The 13989-nt window shown below is 33.9% G+C and overlaps 1 protein-coding gene across 2 annotated transcripts in view; it reads left to right on the top strand.

The window, feature by feature from the left end:
* The window catches only part of LOC110457412 (amino acid transporter ANTL1-like), a 36934-nt gene continuing 22945 nt past the window's right edge, over nt 1–13989 (top strand). For both annotated transcript variants that reach the window (XM_021508676.1, XM_021508677.1), the window contains exons 1-8: nt 1–267; nt 3154–3203; nt 4045–4225; nt 4446–4485; nt 7669–7734; nt 8674–8740; nt 9486–9566; nt 10068–10145. In XM_021508676.1, the coding sequence (XP_021364351.1) occupies nt 151–267; nt 3154–3203; nt 4045–4225; nt 4446–4485; nt 7669–7734; nt 8674–8740; nt 9486–9566; nt 10068–10145 (680 nt within the window). In that variant the 5' untranslated portion in view covers nt 1–150. The remainder of the gene's footprint in view (nt 268–3153; nt 3204–4044; nt 4226–4445; nt 4486–7668; nt 7735–8673; nt 8741–9485; nt 9567–10067; nt 10146–13989) is intronic.

Raw genomic sequence — 13989 nt, forward strand, 5'->3', positions numbered from 1 at the left:
TTTACATCCGGCGAGGTACACGTTGAACGGAAACCAGTGTCATGTCACGTCAAAAAATATCATAACAATCTCAGAGTTACAGAAACATGACGCCGTCGAATTGAGACTATTTACAGAAGTCCAAACGACGGTGGTAGACTTTAAATAAAGATGGCGGGTGGAGAAGGTATGGAAACGGGTTCTAGACACCCTGTGAAAATCTTCGCCAATATTTTCATTTCGTTTATTGGCGCTGGTGTTCTTGGACTTCCTTTCGCTTTTAAAGAGGTAAATATAGTTAATATACTCCTAAACAGTATCAGTCCTAGCTTAGATTCTAATTTTAACGGTAATATGCATTATGTATCTCGTCTCACCGACTGATCATGAGTAAGTCAGCAACACAGGACCTGAGAATTGTATGGTGTCGTGTCGTTTCGGTAACAAGACCGTGAAGGCGAAAGTCGTTTCGGGACATGTCAAAAGTCGTTTCGGGATTTTTCATTTTTTTTTATCTTCTGTTGTTACCATTGCCTTTTTTCTTTAAACATATTTTAATGTCAACTAAATTTAGACAATCGATTGGATAAAAATTATTACAATTTATCAAAGCCTTCTCTCTTCATACATTTACCATTACATGATTTTAATAACACATGAATAGATATAATATTCACACAGACACAAATACACAACATAAAAACATTGATCGTTCAAACTATATTGCTGGATTTGATGAATTGATTCACATGTCTAAAATATATTCTACGTGTTTCACATTTTTACTTTCATGAAATTTAATTTCAATATAGCAAAAATAAAATGCTTAAAACATTGTTAGAACCAATGTTAACTCATTTGTCTCTTAATGTCAATAACAATAACGGAGAATAAAGTGAATAAATGAAAACATATTACAATATCAAACGAAGGAATTAACCTAGCTATCAGTAATGAAAGAAATTGATGTTGAATATCATAAGTTCCTCTAGATCTGTATTTATTAATGAGATTAGTTTCATCAGGTCAATCGGGTAAATGTTGGTAGGTATCCCCTCAAGCACTAGCAATCTGTTAATTATATATATAACACTATAATGATCCCAAGCACGGTAGGTCCTGATACAGGTCATAGACTAAAACCATGCTTGTGTATTTACATGACTTGTTATGAAAAGGGGGCGAAATCTTATTTATAAGTGAAAATTGTACATGTCCCGAAACGACTTGATTAAGTCCCGAAACGACTTCAGGACTCCCGAAACAACTTGTTACCGAAACGACCTGTTACCGAAACGACTAGCATTCGTATAGTCAGATCTCGCAGGTATCTTCATTTGGTATGTAAACATGTAAAAGAAATATGAAATAATCTTCCCTATCCTACTGTTTTAACAATAAAGTAGGGTAGTAGGGAAGACTCCTTCATAGTTTGACATATGTAAATGATGTACATACCCCTTCCTCATCATTGAAGCCACATGTACATTAGTCAGGTCCAGTACACTCTGCCGATCGAGCAATATAGCTGTAAAGACCTATAGCTCTATTGACCTATCTAGATCTGAAATAGGTCTTTTGAGCTATTTTCATGTGATTTTCTTTTTGAAGGAAAACGAAACAAATTCGCTCTTAATTTTTTTTTGTATCATTAGGTTGATAACAAAAGACATTAATTAAATATATGCCCTTAAATATACCTGGTAGGTATTCTTTTTAAAAAATAATGATATAAAAAAATCGGAAATTTTACATTTATGAAAAATGAAAATAAACATCTAAATGTATACTTTTTGTAGACAACATTACCATAAACCTTAAAGCTTATTGTTGTATGCGACTTTACTTTAAATTAATGAAAATCGAAATCTCAGAAAATATAGCTCAATACAGCTATAATTTATAGGTGGATATAGCTATATAGCTCAATCGGCAGAGTGTACTGGACCTTTTAGTCTCTCTGTAGTATAATTATGTATATATATAACTTAACATTGATTCCAAATGCGTGCATGTGGTTCTCCTATTGTGTAGAGATTAATATTACATGTATCTCTTGTCTTAAAATGTGCATCATTTCATGAAAATGCCACCCCACATTATGGTATACAAAAAAGAAATTGAAGTTTTCGAAGTTGAAAAATCTATCCCTACCTCACTTTTTCATCATAAACCCACATTTCCGGGTAGCCTGATCAGTGTCCTCTGACCCAGACACCAGACTTAAACATTTCGACAGATGTCTGGTGTGGGGCCATGGCTCACTACGATATGAAAATGTGGAAATCTCGGACACTGTTTGGCATCAGGGAGTTTCGAGGTGGTGACGACCAAAATCTACTATGACACAACACATACCTCACATATATCGATAAATGGATTATTAATTGATTCAAATCCACTCTTATTATTACCAACATTTGCTTAATTCTGTCAGTAGAGTCCTGTTTTCAATCGTCCGAAATGTCCCACCTGAGGAAACGCCACTTTAATTTGCAGATATATCATGGGAGTGACTAATCAACAAACCATACTGATTCGGATCGAAAACGAAAATATTATTCTTGTGTTAGAAGACTTCCTGACTGCATCTTTTTGTTGATAACCCTGATTACAAACAATGTCAGAGAATTCCATGTTTTCATATAGTAGTGCACTCTGGTCCCACATCAGACATATATCTGTTAAAATGTCTAAGGTTGGTGCCAGGGCCAAAGGAAAATCAGGCTAAGTTCTGGGGTACAAAAAAGTTTCTCATTTGTTTATATTTGTTTTAATGTTTACCATTATATGGCATGCCAACTATATATAAACCTGCCATTATGGTATTCATTTACGCTGTGAATGCCATGAGCTGATTGTTGGCATCCGCATCATAATTACGTACGTCATAATGATCATGTTGGATACCACACCACATGCAGCGCTAGCGTGATTCATTGAATTGGTCTGTGTCAAGTTGGCATTCATATTGTCTGTGAATGCCAACTGAAAACAGTTCAATGTTTAATTGTATAGACAGATTTGACTATATACTCTCATTTGCTTATTTAGGCAGACTTACTGGTGATTCAGTACACAAAAAACTGACAGGTCAAGTACTAATACTATCTTTTCCCTTTACATGTACATGGTCATGCCCTTGTGCTACTATATATGCTTACTTGCTTTCAGGCTGGAATTTTGGAAGGGATCTTTGTGATGACCAGTGTGGGGATTCTAAGGTATGTTAATCATTAATGATACGCCGTACGCGTATTATACAGACTATACTTCTCATTTCAGTTATACTGGTGAAAAAAGTACAAGGATTTCAAATGTCTCTGTCATATAATATAATCTGATGATTCCATTAAAACGAATTTTAAATACATTTAACAGTTTCTGACACTTGATGTAACATATGGATCTTTAAATTTAATTGTTCATTTTAGGCCTGTTTTATATTACTGAATTAAGTGCTTACAATTTTAGAACTTCATAAAGGTTTTTTTCTTTAAAATCATGTTAATTTATTGAATTGCGTTATCCAGGATGTTTATTATTATTATTCTCTTTATTTCTTCCAATTTGAAGATAACATTTAAACAGAATAATGTGCACATATTTACATTACAAAAAAAGTCAAATTGAATACACATAAGCACCAAATAACATACATGACATATACAGACTTAATTACATTGAAGTCATACATTCAATAAATATCATTAATAAGTGTATATATGGTAATACAAACATATCATATTAAACATTCATATTATTTTTAATTTTAATTTTATTTATATTAATCTTTATCAGGGTGTGAGATTATATCTACACACTACCGGTAGTATAACAGCTGCTACTGATTTCAATCTAAATTCATTCATGTCTAATACATTTGATTTGTGAGTCATTTGTCCCCCAGTTAAAATATGAATTTATTCGTGATAATCCTTTGATGTTAACAATTCTATAGCTGTAGAAGTATAAAAGGCCATGTGCATGATAATCAATAATATTAAGTTTCTTGATTGTTTTACCTTGATTTGAAGACTAACAAAGCTTTCCGTGCTATTATAGTGTAAAGGCTATGATGCTGATAGTGGACTGTAAATACAAGCTTCTACAAGACAAGAAAGTGGATGAACATCGTGACAGAAAGCACAGGAAATACAAAGAAAAAGAGATGAATGATGACGGACTGGCAGAAAAAGTGGAAATTGTCAACCTGCTGAGTGGAGACCAGGAGATTCTGCCACAGGTACTAGTTAGCTATATAGAGTTTAGAGTATAGAGCCAACACTGGTCTGTTCTTTATAGGGAAATAATGTGGTCCTTTGACTGGTCAGCATGTATCTAGCAAATCGAAAAGAAACGGTTGAAGGAAAACATATTGTCTTAACACTCATTAACTATTACATGTTTTTTTGTTATATTTAATTTGTAATGATTGAGTCTTCATTGTAAAATTTTGCCTTCAGACTGAAGAACACAAGCCTGAAATGTCTTATGGTGATGTGGGTAAGTATTATTTCTGTGTTTGTATGGTAAATGTGATCAGTTATTACTTTTAAAAGAACATGAGATTATGATATATGTGATATGATTTGATAAGCAGATATTGTAACTGTCACAGTGTTTTGTTTTTACCTCACCTGGCCCGAATGGTCATGTGAGCTTATGCCATACTGCGGCATCCCTCGTCCCTCTGTCAACGTTTTCCTTTGAACAACTGCAGAAGAAGAACTGGAGGACCTAGGGTCATGATATTTGGCCAGTAGGTACCTGCAAAGGAGTGCTATAACATTTTCTCATTAAAAAGACCTTGACCTACTTTCAAGGTCACAGGCCAGGGGTCAAATATGTTGAAAATAAAAATGTTAACAATATCCTAAGGACCATTTGGACTAGTCATGATACTTATGTATGTTATGAAAACCATCAGTGTGAATCTTTTTCTTGTTCACTGTAATGAGGTGAAATGTCAACTTTAAGTGCTAGTAGTTAAAGGGTTTTCAAAAGTCAACATGGATTAAAAGCTTTAACAATCTTCTTGTCAAGTTCCATAAGGCACAGGGTCATGCTGTTTGGCCAGTAGGTACCTTGGATATGGAATGCTATAACGCCTCATTAAAATTACATTGACCTAATTTCAAGGGCACAGGGGTCAAATATGTTAAAAATTTCAATTGCAATCTTAAGAACCATTTGGTCTAGGTTTAGAGTCATGATACTTGGGTATGTTGTGAAGACCATCAGTGTGAATCGTTTTTTATTGCAGTAATGAGGTCAAAGGTCAGTTTTAAGTGCTAGTTCAGGGTCAAAGGTCAACATGGGTTAAAAGCTTTAAAAATCTTTTTATCAAGTTCCATAAGGCCCAGGGTCATGCTGTTTAGCCATTTCGCACCTAGGATGGAGTGCTATAAAGTTTCCTCATTAAAATGACCTTGATCTAGTGTCAAGTGTTAGCTTGTGTCAAAGGTCAACGTGGGTTAAAAGCTTAAAAAATCAAAACTTCACAAATTTCAAACAACAATATCCTAAAAACCATTTAAGAGATGTTAAAGTATCTTGTGTTCTAGTTACCAAATTTGGTCTGAAGTTACCTATATGTCAGTTTCATGTAACAAAAGAAATAGGTGAGCTATACAGGCCCTCTTGGCCTCTTGTTTTAAATTGACATAGCAACTTGCATGGAAGGCAATACAGGTTAAGTAGGAATACTGGAAACAGAAGTGTTTTAAGGCATTAACAAATCTTCACGCTGTTTTGTCTTTAAAATTGGTCAGAAAAGGAATTGATACTTCAATTTTAAATAATTATAATTATCATCTGATTGATGTAACACTGTTGTGTCTCACAATGTCATGTTATTGGTATGACCCTGTTGTGTATCACAATGTCATGTTGTCTGTATGACACTGTTGTGTTTCACAATGTCATGTTATTGCTATGACACTGTTGTGTCTCACAATGTCAGGTTATTGCTATGACCCTGTTGTGTCTCACAATGTCATGTTATTGGTATGACACTGTTGTGTCTCACAATGTCATGTTATTGGTATGACCCTGTTTTGTATCACAATGTCATGTTATTGGTATGACCCTGTTGTGTATCACAATGTCATGTTATTGGTATGACCCTGTTGAGTATCACAATGTCATGTTATTGGTATGACACTGTTGTGTCTCACAATATCATGTTATTGGTATGACACTTTTGTGTATCACAATGTAATGTTATTGGTATGACACTGTTGTGTCTCACAGTGTCATGTTATTGGTATGACACTGTTGTGTCTCACAATATCATGTTATTGGTATGACACTTTTGTGTATCACAATGTAATGTTATTGGTATGACACTGTTGTGTCTCACAGTGTCATGTTATTGGTATGACACTGTTGTGTCTCCCAGTGTCATGTTATTGGTATGACCCTGTTGTGTCTGACAGTGTCATGTTATTGGTATGACCCTGTTGTGTCTGACAGTGGCATGTTATTGGTATGACCCTGTTGTGTCTCACAATGTCATGTTATTGGTATGGCCCTGTTGTGTATCACAATGTCATGTTATTGCTATAACACTGTTGTGTCTCACAATGTCATTTTATTGGTATGGCCCTGTTGTGTATCACAATGTCATGTTATTGGTATGACCCTGTTGTGTGTCACAATGTCATGTTATTGGTATGACACTGTTGTGTCTCACAGTGTCATGTTATTGGTATGACACTGTTGTGTCTCCCAGTGTCATGTTATTGGTATGACCCTGTTGTGTCTGACAGTGTCATGGTATTGGTATGACCCTGTTGTGTCTCACAGTGTCATGTAATTGGTATGACACTGTTGTGTCTCACAATATCATGTTATTGGTATGACACTGTTGTGTCTCACAATATCATGTTATTGGTATGACACTTTTGTGTATCACAATGTAATGTTATTGGTATGACACTGTTGTGTCTCACAATATCATGTTATTGGTATGACACTGTTGTGTCTCACAATATCATGTTATTGGTATGACACTTTTGTGTATCACAATGTAATGTTATTGGTATGACACTGTTGTGTCTCACAATATCATGTTATTGGTATGACACTTTTGTGTATCACAATGTCATGTTATTGGTCTGACCCTGTTGTGTCTCACAGTGTCATGTAATTGGTATGACACTGTTGTGTCTCACAATATCATGTTATTGGTATGACACTGTTGTGTCTCCCAGTGTCATGTTATTGGTATGACCCTGTTGTGTCTGACAGTGTCATGTTATTGGTATGACCCTGTTGTGTCTGACAGTGTCATGGTATTGGTATGACCCTGTTGTGTCTCACAGTGTCATGGTATCGGTATGACCCTGTTGTGTCTCACAGTGTCATGTAATTGGTATGACACTGTTGTGTCTCACAATATCATGTTATTGGTATGACACTGTTGTGTCTCACAATATCATGTTATTGGTATGACACTGTTGTGTCTCACAATGTCATGTTATCGGTATGACACTGTAAAAGTGTTATGTCTCACAATATCATGTTATTGGTATGACAATGGTGTGTCTCACAGTTATCATCACATGTTATACTGTTGATGTTGATTTAAGGGACATTTATTAAACTATCGTTTTCAGTTACATTTTTGTGAGCTACATTTATACAGATTGATTTACTGTATCACTTAACTCTATTTTGTTACAGGATATTATGCCATCGGCCATTCTGGAAGGGTGCTGGTTGATGTCGCCATTCTAGTTTCCCAAACTGGTAGGTTCCGAGTTTGTCAAGTGATATATTACTGTCAATACAGTGACTATAAACTGGGAGATTTTAATCTTGTCAAATGTTCATTCTCTGGCCTTTTAAACAAAAGTTAACCAGTATTGAATTCTCTTTGTTTACGTATCTATTCTACTTTGCACTTTTGTATTTATATAATCATATAATTTACATATATTGTATATATTTTCAACCCCGTTTTGAATTACACTTCTAACAATGGTAAAAAGTTAAAAAGTCAAATTGATATGAAATGTTCTTTTATTATAGTATTCAATAAATTTGTTTTTCAAGTTGATTTTTGTGTAAAAATCCAGAGACTTTGATAGATGAAACAGTTTTTGTTTAACACATTTTGTCCTATAGGTAGACGACTACAATATTTAGTGTAAAAAATATCTGAAAGGTAAACGAAGCTTTTCTAAACAATTTACATGTCTGGCTCTTTTGAATTTCTATTTCCTTTTTCGTTGCTTCCTGTTATAATATTTGAATTTTACTTCACGTAACCAACCACACATACAAACTGTATCAATCTTGACACATACGACAATGTATATTGATTCTGATATCAGAGATTCATATGAAATTTCTAAATGTTGACAAAGAAATGTGTTGGTGGTCTGGTTTATAACAGGTTACACAGGTCCTCTCTTGTCAACTGGACAGGTATTACTTATAAACAGGCATTCAGGACTATTATAGATATAATATGAACGAGCATTGGTTATTAAAATCACAAATTTCAAAGATTCTGTTATCTGGTGTGTATGTGTTTACTGGCTTTAGGAATCTGTCATCAGTCATCTTGAGCAGGTGGTCACTATATGCTTCAGTGTCATTCACCTTGCATGGTAAAATACTTGGTAACTTCTTTTTTTTAATGCCCATAATTTGATTAAAGTATTGATTTTTCTTGGTTTTCAGGATTTTGCTGTGCCTATTTGATCTTCATTACAGAAAATTTATCAGACTACATGCGTCATATGAGACTGTAAGTTGTGTACAGATATAAGAAAATTATCAATGAAACATAAAAAATGGCTATGTCTTTAAGTTTAATCAAGGCACTCTAACAGTGAATAAACAAAATTTGCATAATATTGTGTTTTTAAAAGTTTAAGGATTTCAGTACTACTTTTAAAAACTGTGGCTGCATTGGAAATTGTGACTAGCTTTGATAAATCATTTTTGAAAAGAAAACAGTACCCTGCTGGCATTTTTATGAAAAAATGATCAAGATGAAATATGAAAGGAATAACAGCTTTAGTATTCCTATCGATTGCAATGGGGCCAGACCAGGTTTAGAGCCCTTGACCTCAGATCATTATGTACTGGCAATCTAACCACTGATCTTCCTGGTCAACGGTATAGTACATTTGCCCATTTGGGCTATTTCCAAAATGAAACTAAGGGGAGGTGATTTTTTTATACCTTTACAATTTGTTAGATTTGTCTCCCCTTATGCACAGTGTTACAGCCTATGATTCCACAGCTATATACATATATATTGCTCTTTGCCAAGGTGGTCTTGACATTTCTATTGTTAGATTTTTTCTTATTTCATATAAATTGATATGATATTTCTATCGAAACATGTAATAAGTTAGACACCTAATTTATAATAATTTATTGTGGTGGTTTACCCAGGTCTCTGATGGGTAGAGATTATGAAATATTGTTACGAAGGTGTGTGTGATTTTTAAGCCTAGTGATGATATATACACATTCATTTACAGTATCCACTGGCTCCTGGTGTTGTTACCACCTCTGTGCCTTTTGACGTTCATCAGACACTTAGGTAGTCTAGCCATCAACAGGTAAGTTACCATAATAAGGTAGTCTAGCCATCACCAGGTAAGTTACCATAATAACATTTAAAAGAACACTGTTGAACCAAGCTGTATGAAGTTTAAATCAAAAGTTTCCCAGAGATTCATTTACTGTTGACAAGACTATCAATCCATCAGATAACAGAAAAGATTAAACTTACATAGAACCAATGAAGATCTTACAATGGTGGGCACCACAATCCTCCAGGATCTCTCTTGTTATATTCATGATTACCTTTTCTTCAAATAGGGAAGGAAGTACAAAATGTACAAGTAGATGTTTTGAATTGTATATTGGAATTTGCTTTAAAATTAACTCATTTGAAAGTGACTAATTCATAAATTGAATTTTGATTTAAAACTAATGTATTTCACTCATTATACAGAAAGCAAGGGTGGTACTAATGTCAGGTTTTAACATACACATATAGTTCAGTGTAGAATTGACAGCTGTAATTGTGTACAACATTTGTATTATTATATTTCCAGCTTGATGGCCCAGTGCTCTAACCTCTTGGCCTTTGCAGTTGTTATCTGGTTTGATTTTGATCATCTCCACAAAATAGAGTGAGTATTTATAACCAGTGCTGTGTTGATAGAGTGGGATCACTATCTTTGAAGGGCTTCAATAAGATTTTCTCTTCGCTGGATTTTTTCTCTTTTTTTTTTTTCTTTCTCTTTTATAATTGTGACAGCGACTGCGAAAATGGGGCCAGATGAGGTAAAATCAGAAATAAAGATTTTGATGTTTTCTGAGAGCTAACAGTGTGAGAAATAAAAACCCAAAATATTAGTGACCAATCTTTAACCATTGCGGAAAAAATCAAGATTATGTAACATGCAATGTTTGAACAAAAACGCAAAATCAAATAATGACATTATACACAACTGGATTTTATTCAACATCACAGTCACGTAACGTTAATGTAATTACAAGGTAGAATTAAATAAAACTAGGTTAAATATATTCAAAACAGCTTACAACTGCAAAATTCGTTATGTATCGTTTATTATCGTTTATTTACAATAAAGAGAGATAACTGAAGATAAAACTTAATAGTAGAAACATTGAAAATACAAAGTTCACAACTTTGTCTTAGTCTCTATGGTATATATATTTGTAGTCAATCTGTATATTATGATCCTACAAATTTCCGAATGGTTGAGTTAAAAAGAGTATATAGGTATTAGCTAAATGGATTGACAAATAATACATTTGAAAAATACCACCTGAGAAGGTTAACTATAAAGGGAGATAATCATTTGATTCATAATTCTTTTTTGAAATCACAAGTTTGTTTTGCATTGCTTTAATAATTGTCATTCAACTTTTATCTTTTAATTATCAAAGTCATGTTAGTGGACTCACTGATGTATTTAAAATAGAGCTCTAGCAACATTAAGATGAATTTGTCATATAGAATATACAATAAAGGGAGATAATTTTGGATATTTTGGAAATGCTGATATACACTGTTTGCAACATTCACATTTCATTGTAGCGAAATAAGTGATTGATCTATGATTTAGAACAATTTGAATATGTTTGCCACACCAGCAGGTCAGATACTACTTACTAGTAATGTAAATTATTTTGAATCATAAATTCCAATATACACACATGATACAACAACACTATTTTTGGAATAGTCATCTCTTTTAACTTAGGTCTCTCAGTATATTAGGGCACATTTTCAAACATGATAAATTACCCAAATATTGCAAGTTAAATTGCAATGTCACATCAACATTGCAGTTACTTAAATTGTAAAATACCAAAAATGGATCATTCATTAATACATAATAAACAGAATTTCAAACTTGTTTCCATTACACATGTTACAAATAATATCCATGAAACTGAGGATTGTTTCATAAAACTAATATGTAATTTATTATGAGAATGAGTTATGCATTAGAACTGAGTCCATACAAACAAAGCAGTTTGAAAATACATTCCGGCTCAACTCACTTATTAAAAAACCTGTGTAAAAACAGATGATTTTGACATAGATGATGTTTATTCTAATTTTCTCTGTAAAATTCAAACACTGTTATAACATATAACTTAGTACTGGAACCAGCAACTTTCAGTTAGCAAGCTATCCTGATTAAGCATTTTATGGTTGATTGAATTGAACTTGGTAGGTATTTATAGATGTTGAGTTAGATGTTTGATTTTGTAGTTAAATGTTGTATACTTGTAATAGTTAATTGATGTTTAATGTTTTGTGTACATCCTAGTATCACTGAAGTTTACAATCACCAATTATGTGTTAATATGTAGTTTATCTTGTCACTCCAGTTATCTCCATTCTTAACCAGATGAAAATTATAACCTGATCTGGTTATTGTTTTCATCAAACAAAATTCAGTTTCTGTAACATTTCTCATTGTTAAGGATGCCCAATATGCTGTTTTGTATTATAACCAGATGTTACAGAGTTGATATCTGATCAGGACCAGATGTTACAGGGTTGATATCTGATCAGGACCAGATGTTACAGAGTTGATATCTGATCAGGACCAGATATTACTGAGTTGATATCTGATCAGGACCAGATGTTACTGAGTTGATATCTGATCAGGACCAGATGTTACAGGGTTGATATCTGATCAGGACCAGATGTTACAGAGTTGATATCTGATCAGGACCAGATGTTACAGAGTTGATATCTGATCAGGACCAGATGTTACAGAGTTGATATCTGATCAGGACCAGATGTTACAGAGTTGATATCTGATCAGGACCAGATGTTACAGAGTTGATATCTGATCAGGACCAGATGTTACAGAGTTGATATCTGATCAGGACCAGATGTTACAGAGTTGATATCTGATCAGGACCAGATGTTACAGAGTTGATATCTGATCAGGACCAGATGTTACAGAGTTGATATCTGATCAGGACCAGATGTTACAGAGTTGATATCTGATCAGGACCAGATGTTACAGAGTTGATATCTGATCAGGACCAGATGTTACAGAGTTGATATCTGATCAGGACCAGATGTTACAGAGTTGATATCTGATCAGGACCAGATGTTACAGAGTTGATATCTGATCAGGACCAGATGTTACAGAGTTGATATCTGATCAGGACCAGATGTTACAGAGTTGATATCTGATCAGGACCAGATGTTACAGAGTTGATATCTGATCAGGACCAGATGTTACTGAGTTGATATCTGATCAGGACCAGATATTACAGGGTTGATATCTGATCAGGACCAGATGTTACAGAGTTGATATCTGATCAGGACCAGATGTTGCAGAGTTGATATCTGATCAGGACCAGATCAGTCCCAATAGTTTAAACTATCTCCTTTTTAAAAAATCTTTCATCGGACGAAGATAGAATGTGTCCTTGAAGTAATAGGTCTCTTTGGGAAAAAATATTCATCAAGTATGCTGCACACTTTAGTTAATGTTATCTTGAATACCAGAGCAATATCATCTACGTAAACCAGGATTTGTACTAGACCTTGTATAGAGTGTCTGTGATCCAGGATTTGTACTAGACCTTGTATAGAGTGTCTGTGATCCAGGATTTGTACTAGACCTTGTATAGAGTGTCTAGTAAATGCTACGCTCCATGCTTATGACTTAACCAGAATCAGATATCCTCTTTACATTTTGCTTGAGAATTATATTGCTGTTTTATATTTATTTTGTTGTACTTAATTGTGTTGTGTAATGTATAATGACTATGGTGTATAATGAATGCACTGTTTTCTGCAGGTGTGTTTTTAACAGTCTTACTTGTTAACTCAAAGCTGTAAGTTCTAATATTCCCTAACTTTTATTTACAATTCCCTAATTGTTAGCCCTATCTGTTATTTACATTTCCCTAATTGTTAGCCCTAACTGTTATTTACAGTTCCCTAATTGTTAGCTCTAACCGTTATTTACAAGTCCCTAATTGTTAGCTCTAACTGTTATTTACAAGTCCCTAATTGTTAGCCCTAACTGTTATTTACACGTCCCTAATTGTTAACTCTAACTGTTATTTACAAGTCCCTTATTGTTAGCCCTATCTGCTATTTACAAGTCCCTGATTGTTAACTCTAACTGTTATTTACAAGTGCCTGATTGTTAACTCTAACTGTTATTTACAAGTCCCTAATTGTTAACTCTAACTATTATTTACAGTTCCCTAATTGTTAACTCTTACTGTTATTTACAGTTCCCTAATTGTTAGCCCTAACTGTTATTTACAAGTCCCTGATTGTAAACTCTAACTGTTATTTACAAGTCCCTTATTGTTAACTCTTACTGTTATTTACAAGTCCCTAATTGTTAACTCTAACTGTTATTTACAGTTCCCTGATTGTTAACTCTAACTGTTATTTACAAGTCCCTGATTGTTAACTCTAACTGTTATTTACAAGTCCCTAATTGTTAGCCCTAT

This window comes from Mizuhopecten yessoensis, unplaced genomic scaffold (genome assembly GCF_002113885.1).
Source record: "Mizuhopecten yessoensis strain PY_sf001 unplaced genomic scaffold, ASM211388v2 scaffold9133, whole genome shotgun sequence".
In the NCBI taxonomy this organism is placed as follows: Eukaryota; Metazoa; Mollusca; class Bivalvia; order Pectinida; family Pectinidae; genus Mizuhopecten; species Mizuhopecten yessoensis.